Below are 24,919 nucleotides of genomic sequence, written 5' to 3'. Positions count from 1 at the left end.
CCCCCAAATATCCTGAGGTTCCTGAGCCTGCCAGGAAGTGACCTTCCTTACTTAACCTCGTAAGGCTCCAGGAACCTTGTAAGCATGGTACCAGCCAGGCCAGTTATTCTAGGGGGCTTCCTTGGCACCATAAAGTCAACCCTAGTTCCTTAGCTTTCTGGTCATATCTGAGTCTATGCATGTCTTTCTCAAATGTGACATTCTAGTCAAAGCCATGGTAATAGAATCAATTTCTCTAATGGTGACCTGTTACAAGAAATTCTTACTGAATTTATGCAAATAACTTAAGTGCCATGAGGGTAAGAATACTCACCAAGAGTTTGTGAATTCAGGAGGGATCAGGTAGGGGGGAAAAGATAAAATGTTTTTTAAAATCCCGAAGAGCAAACATTAGATAATCAGTGATGTTTCAAACGAGTCATAAAAACTGTAATAATCTTCCTTGATTCCTTTAGTCATGTTATTAATTCTTGTTCAGTTTGAGTATGGTTTTCCCGTTCCCAGAAATTCTTATTTGGCTTAGTTTTATTATCTTAAGGGTATCACAAACCTGTGTTTGTCGAGAGTCCTCTCTATGAATGTCCTTGAAGATGAAACACATTTGTAGGAGTACAAATCAGAACAGTAACTGTAAATAACAAAGGACTCAAAAATGAGCATGGTTAAAGATGTGATGAGAGTTCATTATAGTGTAATGAACATTATAGTTGATAAGGAAATTTGGTTACTTCTGGTATAGACAATACTTCAATACTTAGAATTACAAGTAATGATTATTGGGATTTTGGGATTTCATGGCGTTCACTTATGCAGTAGAACCTTAAAAGGTTGCTGACAGTGCTTCCCATGTGGTTTAACATACCATAATAAATAAGCCTGATTAGTTAAAAAGACTTAATTTAGAATTTGAATTTTGGGAAATTTGTTAAAAATATCAAAGTTTTAAAGCACATGCTGAATGGTGCGCCTGGGTGGCTCAGTTGGTTAAGTGTCTGACTTTGGCTCAGGTTAAGATCTCCATCAGGTTCCTGAGTTCAAGCCCTGCATCAGGCTCTGTGCTGACAGCTAAGAGCCTGGAGCGTGCTTTGGATTCCGTGTCTCCCTCTCTCTCTACCCCTCCCTTGCCCATGCTCTGTCTCTCTCTCAAAAATAAATAAACAGGGGTGCCGGGTGGCTCAGTTGGTTAAGCGTCCAACTTTGGCTCAGGTCACGGTCTCATGGTTCATGAGGTCTAGGCCTGTGTTGGGCTCTGTTCACAGCTCAGAGCCTGGAGCCTGCTTCAGATTCTGTGTCTCCCTCTCTCTCTGCCCCTCCCCCTGTCATTCTCTCTCTCTCTCTCTCAAAAATGAATAAATGATTAAAAATATTTTTTTAAAGCACACTCTTAAGAAGAAACACAAATCATTAAAAACTTAAAACTTATTTAACCTAGGTGGCAATAAGAGATTCTAAAGGCATATACAGAAGGTTACATGGTTGTTAGCAAAACTTAGCTCTTTTAGTATTGATGAGATTTAAATTTATTAAGTAAAGACCTGATAGCAAACTTTGTATTTTCAGGGCAGATAAAGGAAAAACCTTGTACTTTTTTCTGTCAAAAACAGACCAATATTCCAGGATAATCCTCATTTCAACAGAGAGAAAAACCAAACTCCAATCATGAACCAGTATATTTTTAAAACTCATTAATTCCAGTCTTTGTCCTGACCACACATTCTTTAGCAAAGATTCCTTTTTCACAGACTTTATACAACTTTTTTTTTTTTTTAAACATTCATATTTTCTCCGGTTTTCCCTTTCTAAACCAGTCTCATTTTAGGTCAAATTCCTTTCTTTTCCCTCAACAAAAATGTTCCCATTTCTCAGAATTTTCTTAACAAAAACACATATCTTATTTTCCTTGCACACAGGGTGCTTCCTTCATTATTTCCAGTAGTCTTAATGACATTTGTTAGAATTCTTAATGCTTAGAAACTACTTTCTAGTGAAAACTAAATAGTAAGCAATATTAGTTTCAGATTTACCATAGTGATTTGAGAGGTCTACATATTACTAAATACTCATCCTGATAAGTTCACTCTTAATTCCCTTTATCTATTTCACCCATCCCCTTCATCTACCTCCCCTGTGGTAACCGTCAGTTCTAAGTAGTTGAGTCTTTTTTGGTCTGAATCTTTTCCTCTCTGTTCATTTGTTTCTCAAATTCTGCATATGAGTGAAATCATATGGTATTTGTCTCTCTCTACTTATTTCACTTACCATTATCCTCTCTAGATCTGTCCATGTTGTTGCAAGTGGCAAGATTTCATTCTTTTTCATGGCTGAATAATACTCCACTGAGTACATATACCACTTCTTTAACAGTTCACCTATTGGTGAACACTCAGACTACTTGCATAATTTGGCTGTCATCAGTCATGATGCAGTAAACACATGGGTGCATATATCTTTTCACATTACTGTTTTTGTATTCTTTGGGTAAACACCCATTGGTAGAAATACTAAATCATGTGGTAATTCTGTTTTTAAATTTTTAAGCAACTTCCATACTGTTTTCCACAGTGGCTGCACCAGTTTGATTTCCAACAAAGGTGTGTGAGGGTTCCTTTTCTTCCACAACCTTCCCAACACTTGTTTCCTATATTTTTTATTATGGCCGTTGGGATGACAAGTGTGAAGTGATATGCTACTGTTGGTTTGATTTGCATTTCCTTGATGATGAGTGATGTTGAGCATATTTTTGTGTGTCTGTTGGCCATCTCTGTATCTTCTTTGGAAAAATATCCCTTCATACCTTCTTCCCATTTTTTAATTGGATTATTTGTCTTTTTTATGTAAAGTTATATAAATTCTTCATGTATTTTGGATATGAACCCTTCATCTGGTATGCCATAACCAAATAACTTTTCCCATTCCATAGATTGTCTTTAGTTTTGTTGATTGTTTCCCTTGCTCTGCAGAAGCTTTTTTTTTTTAATATATGAAATTTATTGTCAAATTGGTTTCCATACAACACCCAGTGTTCATCCCAAAAGATGCCCTCTTCAATACCCATCACCCACCCTCCCCTCCCTCCCACCCCCCATCAGCCCTCAGTTTATTCTCAGTTTTTAAGAGTCTATTATGCTTTGGCTCTCTCCCACTCTAACCTCCTTTTTTTTTTTTTTTTTTCCTTCCTCTCCCCCATGGGTTTCTGTTAAGTTTCTCAGGATCCACATAAGAGTGAACCCATATGGTATCTGTCTTTCTCTGTATGGCTTATTTCACTTAGCATAACACTCTCCAGTTCCATCTATGTTGCTATAAAGGGCCATATTTCATTCTTTCTCATTGCCATGTAGTATTCCATTGTGTATATAAACCACAATTTCTTTATCCATTCATCAGTTGATGGACACTTAGGCTCTTTCCATAATTTGACTATTGTTGAGAGTGCTGCTATAAACATTGGGGTACAAGTGCCCCTATGCATCAGTACTCCTGTATCCCTTGGGTAAATTCTTAGCAGTGCTATTGCTGGGTGTATTTTTAAATTTTTGAGGAACCTCCACACTGTTTTCCAGAGTGGCTGCACCAATTTGCATTCCCACCAACAGTGCAAGAGGGTTCCCGTTTCTCCACATCCTCTCCAGCATCTATAGTCTCCTGATTTGTTCATTTTGGCCACTCTGACTGGCGTGAGGTGATATCTGAGTGTGGTTTTGATTTGTATTTCCCTGATGAGGAGCGACGTTGAGCATCTTTTCATGTGCCTGTAGGCCATCCGGATGTCTTCTTTAGAGAAGTGTCTATTCATGTTTTCTGCCCATTTCTTTACTGTATTATTTGTTTTTCGGGTGTGAGCTCTTTATAGATTTTGGATACTAGCCCTTTGTCTGATATGTCATTTGCAAATATTTTCTGATTCCGTTGGTTGCCTTTTAGTTTTGTTGATTGTTTCCTTTGCTGTGCAGAAGCTTTTTATCTTCGTGAGGTCCCAATAGTTCATTTTGGCTTTTAATTCCCTTGCCTTTGGGGATGTGTCGAGTAAGAGATTGCTACGGCTGAGGTCAGAGAGGTCTTTTCCTGCTTTCTCCTCTAGGGTTTTGATGGTTTCCTGTCTCACATTCAGGTCCTTTATCCATTTTGAGTTTATTTTTGTGAATGGTGTAAGAAAGTGGTCTAGTTTCAACCTTCTGCATGTTGCTGTCCAGTTCTCCCAGCACCATTTGTTAAAGAGGCTGTCTTTTTTCCATTGGATGTTCTTTCCTGCTTTGTCAAAGATGAGTTGGCCATACATTTGTGGGTCTAGTTCTGGGGTTTCTATTCTATTCCCTTGGTCTGTGTGTCTGTTTTTGTGCCAATATCATGCTGTCTTGATGATGACAGCTTCGTAGTAGAGGCTAAAGTCTGGGATTGTGATGCCTCCTGCTTTGGTCTTCTTCTTCAAAATTCCTTTGGCTATTCGGGGCCTTTTGTGGTTCCATATGAATTTTAGGATTGCTTATTCTAGTTTCGAGAAGAATTCTGGTGCAATTTTGATTGGGATTGCATTGAATGTGTAGATAGCTTTGGGTACTATTGACATTTTGACAATATTTATTTTTCCAACCCATGAGCATGGAATGTTTTTCCATTTCTTTATAACTTCTTCAATTTCCTTCATAAGCTTTCTATAATTTTGAGCATACAGATCTTTTACATCTTTGGTTAGATTTATTCCTAGGTATTTTATGCTTCTTGGTGCAATTGTGAATGGGATCAGTTTCTTTATTTGTCTTTCTGTTGCTTCATTGTTAGTGTATAAGAATGCAACTGATTTCTGTACATTGATTTTGATTTTTTTTTTTTCAACGTTTTTTTATTTTATTTTTTGGGACAGAGAGAGACAGAGCATGAACGGGGGAGGGGCAGAGAGAGAGGGAGACACAGAATGGGAAACAGGCTCCAGGCTCCGAGCCATCAGCCCAGAGCCTGACGCGGGGCTCGAACCCACGGACCGCGAGATCTTGACCTGGCTGAAGTCGGACGCTCAACCGACTGCGCCACCCAGGCGCCCCTCTGTACATTGATTTTGTATCCTGCAACTTTGCTGAATTCATGTATCAGTTCTAGCAGACTTTTGGTGGAGTCTGTCGGGTTTTCCATGTATAATACCATGTCATCTGCAAAAAGTGAAAGCTTGACTTCATCTTTGCCAATTTTGATGCCTTTGATTTCCTTTTGTTGTCTGACTGCTGACGCTAGAACTTCCAACACTATGTTAAACAACAGCGGTGAGAGTGGACATCCCTGTCGTGTTCCTGATCTCAGGGAAAAAGCTCTCAGTTTTTCCCCATTGAGGATGATGTTAGCTGTGGGCTTTTCATAAATGGCTTTTACGATCTTTAAGTATATACCTTCTATCCCGACTTTCTTGAGGGTTTTTGTTAAGAAAGTTGCTGAATTTTGTCAAATGCTTTTTCTGCATCTATTGACAGGATCTTATGGTTCTTATCTTTTCTTTTAATAATGTGATGTATCATGTTGATTGATTTGCAAATGTTGAACCAGCCCTGCATCCCAGGAATGAATCCCACTTGATCATGGTGAATAATTCTTTTTATATGCTGTTGAATTCGATTTGCTAGTATCTTATTGAGAATTTTTGCATCCATATTCATCAGGGATATTGGTCAGTAGTTCCCTTTTTTTTACTAGGTCTCTGTCTGGTTTAGGAATCAAAGTAATACTGGCTTCACAGAATGAGTCTGGAAGTTTTCCTTCCCTTTCTATTTTTGGAATAGCTTGAGAAGGATAGGTATTATCTCTGCTTTAAACGTCTGGTAGAACTCCCCTGGGCAGCCATCTGGTCCTGGACTCTTATTTGTTGGGAGATTTTTGATGACTGATTCAATTTCTTCATTGGTTATGGGTCTGTTCAATCCTGATTGAATTTTGGAAGCATGTGGGTGTTTAGGAATTTGTCCATTTCTTCCAGGTTGTCCAGTTTGTTACCATATAATTTTTCATAGTATTCCCTAATAATTGCTTGTATCTCTGAGGGGTTGGTTGTAATCATTCCATTTTCATTCATGATTTTATCTATTTGGGTCATCTTTCTTTTCTTTTTGAGAAGCCTGGCTAGAGGTTTATCAATTTTGTTTATTTTTTCAAAAAACCAACTCTGGTTTCATTGATCTGCTCTACAGTTTTTTAGAGAGGACAGCAGAGAATCTATTGCTACAGAGATCAAGGGACTAAGGAACAGACAGGAGGAGCTAAAAAATGCTATAAGTGAGCTGCAAAATAAAATGGCGACAACCACAGCTCAGATTGAAGAGGCAGAGGAGAGAATAGGTGAACTAGAAGATAAAATTATGGAAAGAGGAAGCTGAGAAAAAGAGAGATAAAAAAATCCAGTAGTATGAAGGGAAAATTAGAGAACTAAGTGATGCACTAAAGAGAAATAATCTACGTATAATTGGTATTCCAGAGGAGGAAGACAGAGGGAAAGGTGCTGAAGGTGTACTTGAAGAAATAATAGCTGAGAACTTCCCTGATCTGGGAGAGGAAAAAGGCACTGAAATCCAAGAGGCACTCCCTTCAGACGTAACTTGAATCGATCTTCTGCATGACTTATCATAATGAAACTGGCAAAATGCAAGGATAAAGAGAAAATTCTGAAAGCAGCTAGGGATAAACATGCTCTAACATGTAAGGGGAGACCAATAAGACTCCTGACAGATCTCTCTACTGAAACTTCTTGGCAGGCAAGAAAGGAATGGCAGGAAATCTTCAATGTGATGAACAGAAAAAATATGCAGCCGAGAATCCTTTGTCCAGCAAATGTAATTTAAAATAGAAGGAGAGATAAAGGTCTTCCCAAACAAACAAAAACTAAAGGAATTCCTCACCACTAAACCAGCCCTACAAGAGATCCTAAGGGGGATCCTGTGAGACAAAGTACCAGAGACATCACTACAAGCACGAAACCTACAGACATCACAATGACTCTAAACTCATATCTTTCTATAATAACACTGAATGTAAATGGACTAAATGCACCAACCAAAAGACATAGGGTATCAGAATGGATAAAAAAAAACAAGACCCATCTGTTTGCTATCTACAGGAGACTCATTTTAGACCTGAGGACACCTTCAGATTGAAAGTGAGGGGATGGAGAACTATTTATCATGCTACTGGAAGTCAAAAGACAGCTGGAGTAGCCATACCTATATCAGACAAACTAGACTTTAAATTAAAGGCTGTAAGAAGAGATGAAGAAGGACGTTATGTAATAATTACAGGGTCTATCCATCAGGAAGAGCTAACAATTATAAATGTCTATATGCCGAATACGGGAGCCTCCAAATATATAAAACAATTACAAACATAAGCAACCTTATTGATAAGAATGTGGTCATTGCAGGGGACTTTAACACCCCACTTACAACAATGGATAGATCATCTAGACACACGGTCAATAAAGAAACAAGGGCCCTGAATGATACATTGGATCAGATGGACTTGACAGGTATATTTAGAACTCTGCATCCCAAAGCAACAGACTATACTTTCATCTCGAGTGCACATGGAACATCTCCAAGATAGATCGCATACTGGGTCACAAAACAGCCCTTCATAATTATAGAAGAATTGAGATCATACCATGCATACTTTCAGACCACAATGCTATGAGGCTTGAAATCAACCACAGGAAAAAGTCTGGAAAACCTCCAAAAGCATGGAGGTTAAAGAACACCCTACTAAAGAATGAGTGGGTCAACCAGGCAATTAGAGAAGAAATTAAAAAATATATGGAAACAAATGAAAATGAAAATACAACAATCCAAACGCTTTGGGATGCAGTGAAGGCAGTCCTGAGAGGAAAATACATTGCAATCCAGGCCTATCTCAAGAAACAAGAAAAATCCCAAATACTAAATCTAACAGCACACCTAAAGGAAATAGAAGCAGAACAGCAAAGGCAGCCTAAACCCAGCAGAAGAAGAGAAATAATAAAGATCAGAGCAGAAATAAACAATATAGAATGCAGAAGCTTTTGAGTTTGATGTAGTCTCAGTAGTTTATTTTTGCTTTTGTTTGCCTTGCCTTGGGAGACATATTGAGAAAAATGTTGCTAGGGTTGATGCCAGAAAAATGACTCCCTGTGCACTTCTCTAGGATTTTTATGGTTTCAAGTCTCACATTTTGGTCCTTAATCCATTTTGAGTTTGTGTGTATGGTTTAAGAAAGTGGACCAATTTCATTGTTTCACATGTAGTTGTCTGGTTTTCCCAACACCATTTGTTGAGGAGACTGTTTTTTTCCCCATTGTATATTTTTGCCTCCTTTATTTAAGATTAATTGACCATATTATCATGGGTTTGTTTCTAGGGTATCTATTCTGTTCCTTTGATCTTATGGGTGTGTGTTTTTTGGTGCCACTACCATACTGTTTTGATTACTGTAGTTTTGTAGTATAACTTGAAATCTAGGATTGTGGTACCTCCAGTTGTGTTTTTCTTTTTCAAGATTGCTTTGGCTGTTTGGGGTCATTTGTGATGCCATAGAAATTTTAGAATTGTTTGTTATAGTTCTGTAAAAAAGTTCTGTTGGGATTTTGATAGGTATTGCATTAAATTTATAGATTGCTTTGGATACTATGGACATTTTAACAATGTTGAATCTTTCAGTCTGTGAGCGTGGAATGTCTTTCCACTTGTGTTGGCTTCAATTTCTTTCATCAGTGTTTTTATTAAAAAAAATTTTTTTAATGTTTATTTTTGATAGAAACAAAGTGCAAGCAGGAGTGGGGCAGAGAGAGAGGGAGACAGAATCTGAAGCAAGATCCAGGCTCTGAGCTGTCAGCACAGAGCCCAATGCAGGGCTCAAACTCACAAACTGTGAGATTATGACCTGAGCCAAAGTTGGACACTTAACCGATTGAACCACCCAGGCTCCCCTTTCATCAATGTTTTATAGTCTTCAGAGTACAGGTATTTCATCTCCTTGGTTAAGTTTATTCCTAGTTTATTCATTATTTATGGTGCAATCATAAGTGGGATTGTTTTCTTAATGTCTTTATGTTACTTCATTATTAGTGTATGGAAACAAAACAGATTCTATATATTGATTTTGTATACTGTGACCTTACTGAATTCATTTATCAGTTCTAGTAGGTTTTTGGTGGAGTGTATCAGGTTTTCTGTATATAGTATCATGTACAAATGGTGAAATTTTTGCCTCTTCCTTACCATTTGGATGCCTTTTATTTCTTTTCATTGTCTGATTGCTATGGCTAGCACTTCCAGAAAAAAGTAGTGATAGCAGACATCTTTGTCTTGTTCCTGATCTTAGTGGGAAAGTTCTTGGTTTTTCACCATTAAGTATGATGTTAGCTGTGGGTTTTTCTTATATGGCCTTTGTTATGTTAAGGTATGTTCCCTCTAACCTACTTTGTTCGGGTTTTTCCTCATGCATGGATGTAGCACTTTGTTAAATTCCTTTTCTGCATTATTTGAAATGATAGCATTTTTATCCTTCCTCTTTTTGATGGGGTTATCACACTGACTTGTAAATACTGAATCTTTTGATCATGGTGAATAAATTTTTTAAAAGTATTGATGTATTCACTTTGCTAATATTTTGTTGAGGGATTTTGCATTTTTGTCTTCTTTAAATGTTTGATAGAATTCACCTGTGAAGCCATTTGGTCCTGGACTTTCGTTTGTTGGGAGTTTTTTAGATTATTCATTCAGTTTCATTGCTGGTAATCAATCTGTTCAAATTTTCTACTTCTTTGTTGAGTTTTGGGCAGTTATATGTTTCTAGGAGGTTACTTATTCTAGGTTGTCTAATTTGTTGGCATACAGTTTTAAGTAATCTCTTAAAATCTTTTGTATTTCTGTGATGTTGGTATTTCCCTTTCAATTCTGATTTTGAGTTCTCTTTTTGTCTCTCTCTTGATGAGTGTGGCTAAAGGTTTTTCAATTTTGTTGATCCTGTTAATGAACCAGGTCTCGGTTTCATCTGTTCCATTTTTTTTTTTTAATTTCTCTTTTGTTTGTTTATGCTCTAAACTTTATTATTTCCTTCCTGCTACCAGTTTGGGGTTTTGTTTGTTTTTTTTTTCTAGCTCCTTTGGGTTTAAGATTAGGTTGTTTGAGATTTTTTTCTTGTTTCTTGAGGTAGGCCTGTATTTCTATAAACTTCTCTCTTAGAACACCTTTTACAGCATCCAAAAACATTTTGGACCGTTGTATTTTCATTTTAATTGATCTCCATGTATTTTTTGATTTCTTTGATTTCTTGGCTGACCCATTCACAGTTTAGTAGCCTCTTATGTAGTTTCCATGCATTTGTGTTCTTTTTAGGTTTTTTCTTGTGGTTGATTGCTACTTTCATAGCACTAAGGTTGGAAAAGATTCATAATATGACTTCAGTCTTTTTTAATTTGTTGAGTCTTGTGGGCTAACATCTCTTTTGGAGAACTCTCCGTGTGCATTTGAAAAGAATGTGTATTCCCTGTTACAGGATTGAATGTTCTGAATAGATCCAAAAGATATATCTGTTCTAATGTGTCATTCAGAGCCACTGTTTTCTTGTTGATTTTCTGTTTGGATAATGGAGGTGGGGTGTTAAAGACCTCTACTATTATCGTATTATTATATTACTATTGATTACTTCCTGTATGTTTGTTATTATGTTTAGTGGTGATGAATTTCTTTCACTTAGGTTGGGAAAGTCTCTATCTCTCCTTTTATTCTGAATGATAGCCTTGGTGGATAGAGTATCCTTGTTGGAGGTTTTCTCTTAACAGCACTTTTAATGTATCAAGCCACTCCCTTCTGGTCTAAAGGGTTTCTGCTGAAAAACCCTCTGTTAGCCTTATGAAGTTTCTTGTGTGTAACTTTTCTTTTCTCTCGCTGCTTTTTAAATTCTCTCTTTATCATTACTTTTTGCCATTTTAATTACTGCATGTCTTGGTATGGACATCTTTGGTTTGCTTTTGTTACGGGCTCTCTCTGCCTCCTGGATCTGGTTGTCTTTTTCCTTCCCCAGATTCAGAAAGTTTTCAGCTATTACTTCTTCTTTTTGCTCCCTGTGTCTCACTTCTCCTTCTGGGATCCTTATAATGCAAATGTTATTATGCTTGATAGTGTCCTGAGTTCCTTTAATCTATTTTCAGTTTTTATTATCCATTTCACTCCTGTTCCATCTTGATGGCTTTCCATCATGCTTTCCTGTAGATCACTGACCCATTCTATTTTCTCTAGCTGTTATTTATTCCCTGTAGTGTATTTTTAATTTTAGTTACTGAGTTCTTCATGTCTAATTGTTTTTTTATGTTTTTTTTGAAATATAATTTATTGTCAAATTGGCTTACATACAACACCCAGTGCTCATCCCAACAAGTGCCCTCCTCAATGCCCATCACCTATTTTCCCCTCTCCCCACCCCCCATCAACCCTCAGTTTATTCTCTGTAATTAAGAGTTTCTTATGGTTTGCCTCCCTCCCTCTCTGTTTGTAACTATTTTTTTCCCCTTCCCTTCCCCCATGGTCTTCTGTTGAGTTTCTCAAGATCCACATTTGAATGAAAACATATGGTATCTGTCTTTCTCTGACTTATTTCACTTAGCATAATACTTCCAGTTCCATCCATGTTGCTGCAAATGGCATGATTTCATTCCTTGTCATTGCTAAGTAGTATTCCATTGTGTATATAAACCACATCTTCTTTATCCATTCATCAGTTGATGGACATTTGGGTTCTTTCCATAATTTGGCTATTGTTGAAAGTGCTTCTATAAACATTGGGGTACATGTGCCCCGATACATCAGCACTCCTGTATCCCTTGGGTAAATTCTTAGCAGTGCTATTGCTGGGTCATAGGGTAGTGCCATTTTTATTTTTTTTTGAGGAACCTCCACACTGTTTTCCAGAGCGGCTGCACCAGTTTGCATTCCTGCCAACAGTGCAAGAGGGTTCCCATTTCTCCACATCCTCGGCAGCATCTGTAGTTTCCTGATTTGTTGATTTTAGCCACTCTGACCAGTGTGAGGTGGTATCTCAGTGTGGTTTTGATTTGTATTTTCCTGGTGATGAGTGACATTGAGCATCATTTCATGTGTCTGTTGGCCTTCTGGATGTCTTCTTTGGAAAAGTGTCTATTCATGTCTTCTGCCCACTTCTTCACTGGATTATTTGTTTTTCAGGTGTGGAGTTTGGTGAGTTCTTTATAGATTTTGGATACTAGCCCTTTATCCAATATGTCATTTGCAAATATCTTTTCCCATTCTGTCCACTGCCTTTTAGTTTTGTTGTTTTCTTTGCAGTGCAGAAGCTTTTTATCTTGATGAGGTCCCAATAGTTCATTTTTGCTTTTAATTCCCTTGCCTTTGGAGATGTCTTGAGTAAGAAACTGCTGTGACTGAGGTCAGAGAGGTTGTTAGCTGCCTTCTCCTCCAGGGTTTTGATGATTTCCTGTCACATATTTAGGTCTTTGATCCATTTTGAGTTTATTTTTGTGTATGGTGTAAGCAGGTGGTCTAGTTTCATTCTTCTGCATGTTGCTTTCCAGTTCTCCCAGCACTATGTGCTAAAGAGACCGTCTTTTTTCCATTGGATCCTCTTTGCTTTGTCAAAGATTAGTTGGCCATACTTCTGTGGGTCCAATCTGGGTTCTGTATTCTATTCCATTGGTCTCTGTATCTTTTTTTTGTGCCAATACCATACCGTCTTGATGATTACAGCTTCATAGTAGAGGCTAAAGTCTGGGATTGTGATGCCTCCTGCTTTGGTTGTCTTCTTCAGGTTTACTTTGGCTATTCGGGGTCTTTTTTGGTTCCATACAAATTTTAGAATTGTTTGTTCTAGCTTTGAGAAGAATACCAGTGCAATTTTTATTGGGATTGCATTGAATGTGTGAATTGCTTTGGGTATTATTGACCTTTTAACAATATTTATTCTTTCAGTCCGTGAGCATGGAATGTTTTTCCATTTCTTTGTGTCTTACTCCATTTCCTTCATAAGCTTTCTATAGTTTTCAACATACAGATCTTTTACATCTTTGGTTAGGTTTATTCCTAGGTATTTTATGGTTCTTGGTGCAATTGTAAATGGGATCAGTTTCTTGATTTCTCTTTCTGTTGCTTCTTATTGGTGTATAAAAATGCAGCCAATTTCCATATGTTGATTTTGTACCCTGTGACTTTGTTGAATTCCTGTATCAGTTCTAGCAGTCTTTTGGTGGAGTCTTTCGGGTTGTCCATGTAGAGTATCATGTCATCTGTGAAAAGTAAAAGTTTGACTTCTTTGCCAGTTTTGATCCCTTTTATTTCATTTTGTTGTCTGATTGCTGATGTTAGGACTTACAACACTATGTTAAACAACAGCGGTGAGAGTGGACATCCCTGTCGTGTTCCTGATCTCTGGGGGAAAGCTCTTAGTTTTTCACCATTGAGGATGATATTAGCTGTGGGCTTTTCATAAATGGCTTTTATGATGTTTAAGTATGTTCCTTCTATCCCAACTTTCTTGAAGGTTTTTATTAAGAAAGGATGCTGTGTTTTGTCAAAATGGTTTTTCTGCATCCATTGACATGATCATATGGTTCTTATCCTTTCTTTTATGAATGTGATGTATCACACTGATTTGTGAATATTGAACCAGCCCTGCAGCCCAGGAATGAATCCCACTTCATAGTGGTGAATAATCCTTTTTATATGTTGTTGAATTCTATTTGCTAGTATCTTGTTGAGAATTTTTGCATCCGTGTTCATCAGGGATATTGACCTCTAATTCTCCTTTTTTGTGGTGTCTGTCTGGTTTGGGAATCAAGGTAATGCTGGCTTCGTAGAATAGGTCCAGAAGTTTTCCTTCCGTTTCTATTTTTTGGAATTCCTTGAGATGGATAGGTATTAACTCTGCTTTAAATGTCTGGTAGAATTCCCCATGGGAAGCCATCTGGCCCAGGACTCTTCTTTGCTGGGAGATTTTTGATAACTGATTCAATTTCATTACTAGTTATGGGTCTGTTCCAATTTTCTATTTCTTCCCATTTTAGTTTTGGTAGTGTATGAGTATGTAGGAATTTGTCCATTTCTTCCAGGTTGTCCAGTTTGTTGGCATGTAATATTTCATAGTATTCTCTGATAATTTCTTGTATTTCTGAGGGATTGGTTATAATAAATACACTTTCATTCATGATTTTTTCTATTTGGGTCCTCTCTTTTTTTTTTGAGAAGCCTGTCTAGAGGTTTATCAATTTTATTTTTTCAAAAAAAACCTCTTAGTTTCATTGATCTGTTCTGTTTTGTTTTGTTTTATTTTGGGGTTTTTTTTTTTTTGGATTCTATATTTGTTTCTCCTCTGATCTTTATTATTTCTCTTCTTCTGCTGAGTTTGGAGTGTCTTTGCTGTTCTGCTTCTAGTTCCTTAGGTGTGCTGTTAGATTTTGTATTTGGGATATTTCTTGTTTCTCGAAATAGGCCTGGATTGCAATGTATTTTCCTCTTAGGACTGCCTTTGCTGCATCCCAAAGGGTTTGGATTGTTGTGTTTTCATTTTCATTTGTTTCCATGTATTTTTAAATTTCTTCTTTAATTGCCTGGTTGACCCTTTCATTCCTTAGTAGGATATTCTTTAACCTCCATGCATTTGGAGGTTTTCCAAACTTTTTCCTATGGTTGATTTCAGGTTTCATAGCATTGTGATCTGAAAGTGTGCATGATATGATCTCAGTTCTTTTATATTTATTGAGGGCTGTTTTGTGATTCAAATGTGATCTGTCTTGGAGAATGTTCGATGTGCACTCGAGAAGAATGTATATTCTGCTCCTTTAGGATGAAAATTTCTAAATATATGTCAAGTCCATCTGGTCCAGTGTATTGTTCAGGGCGATTGTTTCTTTATTGATTATCTGCCTAGATGAACTGTCCATTGTTGTAAGTGGAGTATTGAAGTCCCCTGCAGTTACCACATTCTTACCAATAAGATTGTTTATGTTTGTGATTAATTGTTTCATATATTTGGGTGTTTCCAAATCCAGTGCATAGACATTTATAATTGTTAGCTCTTCTTGATGGATAGACCCCATAATTATTACATAATGCCCTTCTTCATCTCTTGTTACAGCCTTTAGTTTAAAATCTAGTTTGTCTGATATAAGTATGGCTACTCCAGCTTTCTTTTGACTTCTAGTAGCATGATAGATGGTTCTCCATCTCCTCACTTTTAATCTGAAGGTGTCCTTGGGTCTTAAATGGGTCTCTAGTAGACAGCAAATAGATGGGTCTTGTTTTTTTAATCCATTCTGATACCTTATGTCTTTTGATTGGACCGTTTAGTCCATTTACATTCAGTGTTATTATTGAAAGATACGGGTTTACAGTCCTTGTGTAGGTTATCTGTAGGTTTCATACTTGTAGTGATGTCTCTTGTCCTTTGTGGTCTTTGCAACATTTCACTCACAGAATCCCCCTTAGGATCTCTTATAGGGCTGGTTTATTGGTGATGAATTCTTTCAGTTTTTATTTGGGAAAATCTTTATCTCTCCTTCTATTCTGAATGACAGGCTTGCTGGATAAAGGATTCTTGGCTGCATATTTTTCCTGTTCATTATATTGAAAATTTCCTGCCACTCCTTTCTGGTCTGCCACGTTTCAGTAGATAGAGCTGCTACTACCCGTATGTGTCTATCCTTGTATGTTGAGGCCCGTGTATCCCTAGTTGCTTTCAGAATTCTCTCTTTATCCTTGTATTTTTCCAGTTTCACTATGATATGTCATTCAGAAGACCAATTCAGGTTACCTCTGAAGGGAGTTCTCTGTGCCTTCCCCAGACTGGGGAGGTTCTTAGCTATGATTTGTTCAAGTATGCCTTCGGCCCCTTTCTTTCTCCTTCTTCTGGAACTACTATGATATGGATATTGTTCCGTTTCATGGAATCATTTAGTTCTCTAATTCTCCCCTCGTGATCCAGAATTTTTTTTATCATTTTCTCAGCTTCCTCTTTTTCCATAATTTTATCTTATATTTCACCCATTCTCCCCTCTGCCTCTTCAATCCTCGCTATGACTGCCTCTATTTTATTTTGCACCTCATCTACAGCATTTTTTAATGCATCATTACTAATTTTTAGTTCCTTGATCTCTTGGGCAGTATATTCTCTGCTGTCCTCTATGCTTTTTTCAAGCCCAGCGATTAATCTTATGACTATTATTCTAAATTCTTGTTCCATTATATTGTTTACAACTCTTTTGATCACTTCTTTAGCTCTTACCTTTCCTGGAATTTCTTTTGTGAATTCTTCTGTTTCGTCATTTTGCCTAGTTTTCTGTCTCTTCCGTGTTTTAAAAGCTTGTTATGTGCCCTGCACCTGTGAGCACTACTGTATTAAAGAGAGGTCATACACTGTCCAGGACCTGGCCCTTCAGGAAATGTTTTTTGCAGTGTTACTTGCTCTCTGTTGTTGTGACTCTGGTTACTTTATCTCCCTACTTGTAGTGATGTTTTGGACCCTCTACCAGGTGTGCTTTGATTTGTTTGTTCAAGTAGCCCTGGAAAGGAAAACAAATAAGCAAAAAAATAGAAAACAAGAACAGGCAAACAACCAAAAAAACCCAGAAACACCAGCTACAAGTAAACAGGGTGGGTGCGGTACTGATGGAAGAGGCCTTATCCTGTACAAAGAGAGAAATGACAGGGGCAGGGACAAAGAAAGAATAAAAATTGACCAGAGAAACTATAGGGCTTAATCCAGAGAGAAAGAAAGGGAAATAGAGAAGGGGATGGGGAAAAAGAAAAAAGAAAAGAAAGGTATGCAGACAGAGAAACTATAAGGCTTAATGCAGAGAGAATGGAGAATAAAGAAGGAGGTGTGGAACACGTATTAAGAGAATGGATTAAATATGTCTGCTTAAACAAACTAACAACCAGAGATAAGAATGAGAAAAGGAAGGAAGAATATATATAATAAGAATTATCTGAGAATTAATCAGGCAATGCAGCAGTGCCTGTCTGGAGGTAGGGCGTCTGTTTCCTCACTGTCAATCCTTCTCCTGTAGCTATGCAGTAACCAGGTGCAGAGGGGCGTGGTTTGGTATAGGCGGATCCTGCCTCCACCGTGGGCCCTGCTGGGCCCTACTGTCCGGTCCTTGAGGCCCCACCTTGGTGGTGGTGGGGAGAAAAATGGCGACCCCCAGTCTCTCGCGGACTGGGTGTCCCAGACCACTCTGTTCGAGCCATCCTCATTGTGCCACGGGTGCAAATGAGGCAGTTTGTCCACTCCACTGACTCTTGTGCCTAGCTCCGCATGCCCCGTACTGGGGAAAAGCGGCTCCACGCCTCCCGATATGTGGTCCCTGGCTGGCAGGCACAGGCATGCTTTGTCCTGTCCCTCAGCACTCCAGGGAGGGAATCGCTTTCTCCTTCGGTGGACTGCACCCCTGACCTAGCCACCAAACCTGGGGCTGGCTCCCCTCCTCCCCAGGTACGTGATCCAGGGGCAGCGGTCCCCAGACCAGAGAAAGCCCACAGTTAGATTGATCTTTATCTCTCCCGGACTGAAATTTTTCTCTTGTCCAGATACAGGCCTATGCTTCCTTTTCTCGTTTTCTCTTCCTTTTGTCTCTCCACAAAAGGGGATCCCTCCTCTCTGTTCCTTTTCTCTCTCCCAGTTTGCAGTCACACACCTACGGCCCCTCAGGTTGTCCCAGTGGGTCCCTGGAAGCCGGCTGTCTCTTTTCCTCCCAGACTCTTGGGGTTCAGAGTCCTTCAGCTTCAACACTTCTTCTCTTTTTTATGTTTTTTACCTTTGTTTCTAGCTCCTTTGAGTGTAAGATAAATACTACGATTAGGACTGATGTTCTCCACTCATTTCAAATCCAGTGATTATCTTTATGATCATTACTTTCTTTATTAGATATATTACTTATCTCCCTTTTGTTTAGCTCTCTTCTTTTGAATTTGTCCTTTTTTTTTTTTTTTTTTTTTTTTTTTTTCATTTGGGACATATTCCTTCTCATTTTGTCTGTCTTTTTCTGAGTGTTAGGGAAGTCACGTGCTCTTGAAAGCAGTGCCTTTATGAACAAGAGGTCTTGTAATGCCCTGCAGTGCAGTGTCTCCTATTTACCATAACCTGGCGCTTCAGGGGTGTCTCCTTTGTGTTTTGCATGTGCCCCAATTTTGTGGCTGAGCCATGTTTTCCTTCATTCCAGTTATCTGCAATGGGTCTCTTTGCTGTTGTGGGCAAGGTTTGGTCCTTGTGTTTTTAGTGGACCGGTCTGGGGCTATCTTGGGTTTAAAGTGAACCAGAACAGGCATTTGCCAGAGCTATGGTAGCTCCAAACTCAAGGGTGCTTTCTGCATGTTGTCACTAGAGAAACTTGTTGGTGGGCTAGGCCTGCAGTTCAGCCAGGTGTCTGACCAGCCTACTGCTGGGGCTGTAGTTGGACTGAGGTGTGCTGTTACTTCCCTCTCTCAGGGGTAAGAGTCACTTTGGAGTGGTGCTCGCCCCTATTGGGGCTGCTTGCACACCACAAGCCTTGCCACACTGCTTGGGATAGGCTCATCCAAGGTCTACAGGAGAACATGGGGGCTGGGTGTGCTGCACATCGTGCCCGCAGGGTCTGCACTGGGCTGCTGTGGAATGGAGCTGAAGCAGCCTGGGAAAACTTCTGCCCAGGCAGAGGGTTGAAGGGAGTGTATTCACGGAAGTATGTGGCTGGGGTGCACTTTTCGCAGGTTAGGTGATCATTCCAGTGTGCTTGTTCCCACAGGTGTCCGTGTATTTAGGCTGGGGATGGGGAGGGGGGAGGGAAATAGCACCCATCATTTCTTTTGTTCTTGGAGAAATCTCTCAGATTTCCCTGCCTCTCCAGCACATGCTCTGAGACCATTAAATCTCTTTCCTGTACACCCGCGGCATTTTTCAAACTGTTGCTTCTGTGCTGTATCTAAGTGGAGCTGTTTGTTATGCTGTACTTTAAGGCAGAGACTCAGTTTTCTGTTACCCTCCTGCCTCTTAATCTATTGAGCCTGTTGATTTTCAGGGTTCAAGGTGTGAAGCCCTTCTGATTGTGGAGGTGGGGAGGGGACAAAACTGGAGAAGCTTCTGGACCTCTGGTTTTCAAAGCCAAATGTTACAGGGATTTGTCTTCTCAGGGCAACCTCTCAACCTGGAGTGCCTGGGGCAGGGTCCTCTCCTTTCCCCTCTCTGTGCCCGTGGAGGCACTCCCTCTCAAGGTCAGTCCCACTTGATGGTACAGTCTTTTAATAAGCATAAAACATCTTTATGAACAAATCCAAATTTACTTTCTCAAGACAAAAGTAGATAAAACCTATATTTAGTAATCACTGTTTTAGTATTTTATTTGGAAGACAATTTGATGTCAATAAAGGGTTTCTTGGGTTTGATGGATTTACACAAATCTATTTGGGTTTAGGGCTCTATGGTTACATTCCCTAGTTACCAATTTTGAACCCTCCATAACCCAATACCTCTTTCTGATGGGAAATATTTTGCAGTACTACCTTTACTACCATGAAAACACATCTTTATTGTGAATTGAAACTTAAAGGTAATACAAGCTACTTACACATTTGGAAAAAAAACAAAAATCCGTAAGTGCTGTAATACAATACAATACAATATACTTCCGTGTGAGAATACTCAAGCATGACTACCTGGAAAGACTGAAATAGTTGGATGACATATGCACTGATACCTAGAATCATGAATGTGTCTAGAAAGTGTCTAGATTGATGCAGGGGTTTTGAATTGACAACTCAGAGAACACATACAGTGTCTCCAATGGCAAAATGCTTTTCTGAAGTAAGGAGTACTTCTCAGTAATACTTAATACTTCCATACTTCCATACTTAATAATCTACCCTTGAATTTTAATTTTATTTATTTTGAGTGAGAGAGTGAGTGAGCAGGAAGGGGCAGAGAGAGAATCCCAGGTAGGGTCTACAGCAGTGTAGAGTCCGACTCGTGGCTTGAACTCAAGAACTGTAAGATCATGACCTGAGTGAAAACCAAGAGTTGGACACTTAACCAACAGATTGACCCAGGTGTCCTTCCTGGAAATTTTTATGTATATGGAAACCATGCAAACATGATTTTATGCTGATACGTATGTATTTATGTATGTGTATATGTATACATATATATATTTAGAATGAGATTTTGTGTCCAGCTATTTATAAATAGGTTTGTTTCCTCATTGACCAGTCTGGTGGACTTCTGGGTTTCTGTGATGGTGTAGTTCTTGCTTGGGAAAACACATTGAGAAATTAACAGTTCAAAAAGGGCTTCCTGGAGCAAATCTCTAAATTTAGGATCTTCTTGATTTGATAGTTACTAAAGTTCCTTTCCAGTGGCTTCTGGCTGTTTTATTAAGCAATAGCTATTGGGGTAAATTCTTTCCCTTATACTATGTGAATACTTTTAGGAATTTAGTAGAGTTCTACAAAGTGTTCTGTCTTCTCAAGGGTTTTTGAGTAGTGTGTGGAATGCAAACATACACAGAGCTAGAGTCAGTAAACCGAGATCAAGCACACTTAGGATGCGATGCTGTGCCATGGCGTCTTCTAGGAGTGGAAGAGGAGTGATTTAAGCCTTTCCTGGGGAGTCAGTGAAGTTTTCGTAAGTAGTGGGTGTGCTAGTGAAGTCACCAGGTTTCCCTCTTTAGTAGTTAAAATTCCTTAAGTACTTGGAAATGACCTTTTGAAATAGTAGTTGTCCCCTAATCCTTTCATACTATATAGACTAAGTTGGCAAAATCAGTTTTGTTTTTGAGAGAGAGAGAATGAGCGTGTGCATGCATGCATATACACAAGTGCACAAGCAGAGTAGGGACAGAGGGATTGGGAAAGAGAATCTTAAGCAGGTTTCATGCCCAGTGTGAGCCTGATGTGAGCTTGATTTCTTCACTTTAAGATCAAGTGAGCTTGATTTCTTCACTTTAAGATCATGACCTGAGCCAAAGTCAGGAGTCAGAGCCTTACTGCTTGAGCCACTCAGTTCCTAATAAATGAAATATGTAGTTGTATTTAATAACATTTCTATTTACTATTAACAGTTATAATTTGAGGATTTTTCTCCCGTAAGTCATTGGCTTTAATATTCAAGGCCTTCACCTTTAATACTGATCTTGCTATGGGCCGTCTAGTACAGAAATCTAGTAATGGTGGGTAATACCAAAATTGCCTTCATTCAGGTATGCTCAGAAATTAGAGACATTTTTCTCTCATTTTTTTTTTCTTTCTCTCATTGGAGAATGACTATAATTCCAGTGCATAGCTATTAGAGAAGAAAGGTCAACATGCTCATGCATAATTGGACATTTTGTTTCTGGGTACTTATGTTGAATAATCCTTTTAAATTTAGTATATTGGAAGCTTTTGGTCAAGTTGAATTACTCAAGTCATTATGGACTAATGATAATGCTATTGTATTTTGGCATGTGTGCTTATATTTAAGAGATAGATGTATAATTTTTGGACTCGGCCAGTTTAATCAGGACATTGGACTATTTTGAAAGAGGATAAAACATATCATTTTTTTTTTTAACAGCCTTTTAGGTGTCCCCATTGCATATGATAACATCAAAGTGGTAGGTGAACTGGGAGATATTTATGATGATCAAGGACACATTCATCTTAACATTGAAGCAGATTTTGTTATTTTCTGCCCTGAACCAGGGCAAAAGCTTATGGTATGTATATATATTTAAAGCTTTCTTTGTATAGTTGTATAATGATATAATTTGGAAGATTTTTAAGACTATACACCTCGAGAAGTAAATGGCTTGCTATTGTGGGTAGCTAAAAGTTATTTTTTAAAATGTTTATTTTTGAAAGAGAAAGCAGGGGAGGGGCAGAGAGAGGGGGGCAGAGGATCTAAAGCAGGCTCTGTGCTGACAGCAGAGAGCCCAACATGGAGCTCTAACTGATGAACTGTGAGATCATGCCGTGAGCCCAAGTCAGATACTTAACTGACTAAGCCACCTAGACACCCCTAAAAATTATTTTCAAAGAAAAAAAGTCAATCCAACCTTGGTAAGTTTTTAAACTCCATTCTTCTAGAACTCACCTGTATATGCAGAGTATGTGTGTCATACAATTTATTCTCTTCTTTGTATAGCACCAGAACGATCTTAAGTGATACATACCAATAGTTTCTTTATAAAGGATTTAAACTGGGGCTAGGGGCTCCTGGATGGCTCTGTCAGTTGAGCTTCCTAATGCAGCTCAGGTCATGATCTCACAGTTTGTGAGTTTGAGTCCCATGTCAGACTGTGCTGACAGGTCAGAGCCTGGGGCCTGCTTCTCTCTCTTTCTGCCCCTCCCCCGCTCATGTGCACACACTCTCTCTCTCTCTCTCCCTCCCCCTCTCTGTCTCAAATAAACATTAAAAAAATATTTACAAGATTCAAACCGTGTAGTAGTGTTTCAAATAGGAATTGAAAATTCAAATAGTTGTGGGACCAGGCAGGTTATGAAAGTGAATGAACAGTGAGGTTAGGGCACCCATCAGGTGCCATGGTAATGAAGGCCCTGTTGGGAAGGTTTTTTAAGACAATCTAGATATACAGATGGATGTGAAATTGACTGTCTTCTACCAGCAGTTTTGAGTGTATTTGTTGATGTGTGTGTGTGTGTATCCATACATGTTTGTATGTTTTTTTCTTTAAGCACTTCCTATAAAATTTTTTATTAATGGTTCTTATAAGATTAACCTTTATTGTTAATGAATATACTGATCAAATTTCACTGACAAATTCTACAAGGCATTTCTAATTTAAAAAAAATTTTACAGTGTCGGTTAAACTGGTAGAAATAGTATCCTGGGCCTGCCAAAGTTGGGTTATACAGCTAGCCTCCATACTATTAAAGTTGGCAGATATGTACTTAAAAAAATTCCGACACTTAACTCATCTGCTTTGTGTAAGTTACCATAGATATAAACATGGAAATAACATACTGTACAGAAAGTATGAAACTAAGAATAAAATGATTCCTTTTACTCTGTTACCCACAATGAGATCCAGTCTTCAAATACATCTGGGCAGTTTTTTCCAATTTTTAATTTTAAACATGGTATAATTTACATACAATAAGAGATCTAAATTATATACAACAAAATGCATAGATCATAGTGTTCAGTTCAATGAATTCTGACAAGTGCATATATACCATTTTATTTGAGAATGACCGTCATGCCCTTTCCTGGTCAATCCTCTCTTCTAGATCCAACCACTATTCTGCTTCTGTTTATCATACATTAGTTTTGCTTAAGCTTCTCATTTTATATTAGTGGAAATTTTCATTATACACTCTGATGAAAATCTGACCTCTTTTGTTCAACATGTTTTTACACTTCATCCATGCTGTTTGATGGTGTATTGGTAGTTTTATTCCTTTTTGTTCATAGAATTCAGTTATGTGAATGTATTACAATTTGATTGTTCATCTTCATTGATGGACATTTTGGTTTCCAGTCTGGAGCTATTATGAATGAAGCTGTGTGAATGTGTATTTTCATTTCTCCTAGGTAGGAACTGGAAGCTGTATTGCTAAGTCAGAGGGTAGGTGTTTGAGGAATTAGCCTGTTTTTCATAAAATTAAACATTCAACACTATTAGTTGCTCTGTGTCCTTGCCAGCATCTGTTAGTCTTTTAATTAAACTGATGGATAATACTAGGTTCTCCTTAATTTGCGTTTTCCTTCGTGAGATTCTTCTTGTGTTTCAATAAGAAAGGCCTCTTTAAGTGCTTTGCCCATTTTTAGCTGGACTTTTGTGTTACGGAGGTTTAGTAGTTCTGTTTATAAACTTCATACTTTTTAGCTTTAAAGCTTCTAAAAATGTTTTTGTGATTCAGAGTAGCCATGTTCAAGATCTGATGAAGGATAAGTTGTCTTCAAATACAGTGCTTATTATATCCTACTAAAGTTAATTGTTAAATAATTTTTTTTAAGTTTATTTCTGAGAGAGACAGAATGTGAATGGGGGAAGGGTAGAGAGAGATGGAGACACAGAATCCAAAGCAGGCTCCAGACTCCCAGTTATCAGCACAGAGCCTGATGCGGGGCTGGAATCCACAAACCTTGAAATCATTACCTGAGCCGAAGTCAGGCACTTAAGTGCCCATGCCTTCCGACAATGCTTTTTAAGCTTTGAAATTCAGACTGTTTATGGAAATATAATGTGGCTCCTAGTTATAAAAAAACATATGCTTCCTGCCTTGAGGTCTTTTCACATTTAGGTAATATCAAACAGTATTTTCTGCTTGGTTTCAATATGGTTATAATCTACTCCCCAGGGAGTCCTGTAGCAGGAGCTGAGGTAGGTTTTTTTTTTTTTTGTTTTTTGTTTTTTTTTTTTTAGAGGTGGGAAGAGTTAGTTGTTTATCCAGTTAGGCAATTGATATGCATGCAGTTTACCAAAGTTCCAGCCTTCTAAAAACTCTACAGTGTTTTAAAATGGTTTAGTATAACATGTAAATTTTAATTGAAAATCTTTTTCCATATGAAATTATTCCATTATTTCAGTGTTTTCTAAGATCATTTTGAAGCTTATAAAGTTTTATTTACCTTTTAAACTCTTTAGATAGCTTGATGCTTTTTCTCTTTTTTTTCTTTCTTCCCAGGGTACAGTTAATAAAGTGTCTTCTAGCCACATTGGCTGTTTAGTACATGGGTGTTTCAATGCCTCCATCCCTAAACCTGAGCAGATGCCAGCTGAGCAGTGGCAGATCCTAGAGATAAATGTGGGTGATGAACTAGAATTTGAAGTATTTCGTTTGGACTCAGATGCTGCTGGAGTATTCTGCATTCGGGGAAAATTAAATACCTCTAGGTCAGTTCCTAATCACATTTATTTTAATTTTGGTAGTCATTTCTGTTTAATTCTGAATTTAGAGAACATAAGCCCCTCTTTCAG

The 24,919-nt window shown here is 38.2% G+C and overlaps 1 protein-coding gene across 1 annotated transcript in view; it reads left to right on the top strand.

Moving 5' to 3' along the window:
- POLR1F (RNA polymerase I subunit F) overlaps positions 1 to 24,919 on the top strand; it is a 30,889-nt gene that overhangs the window by 4,079 nt on the left and 1,891 nt on the right. The window contains exons 2-3 of the mRNA XM_047850269.1: positions 21,550 to 21,691; positions 24,627 to 24,835. Of these exons, the coding sequence (XP_047706225.1) occupies positions 21,550 to 21,691; positions 24,627 to 24,835 (351 nt within the window). The remainder of the gene's footprint in view (positions 1 to 21,549; positions 21,692 to 24,626; positions 24,836 to 24,919) is intronic.

This window comes from Prionailurus viverrinus, chromosome A2 (assembly GCF_022837055.1).
Source record: "Prionailurus viverrinus isolate Anna chromosome A2, UM_Priviv_1.0, whole genome shotgun sequence".
NCBI classification, from domain to species: Eukaryota; Metazoa; Chordata; class Mammalia; order Carnivora; family Felidae; genus Prionailurus; species Prionailurus viverrinus.
The sequence above is the reverse complement of the archived record's forward strand: the minus strand, read 5'-3'. Positions and strand labels throughout refer to the sequence as shown.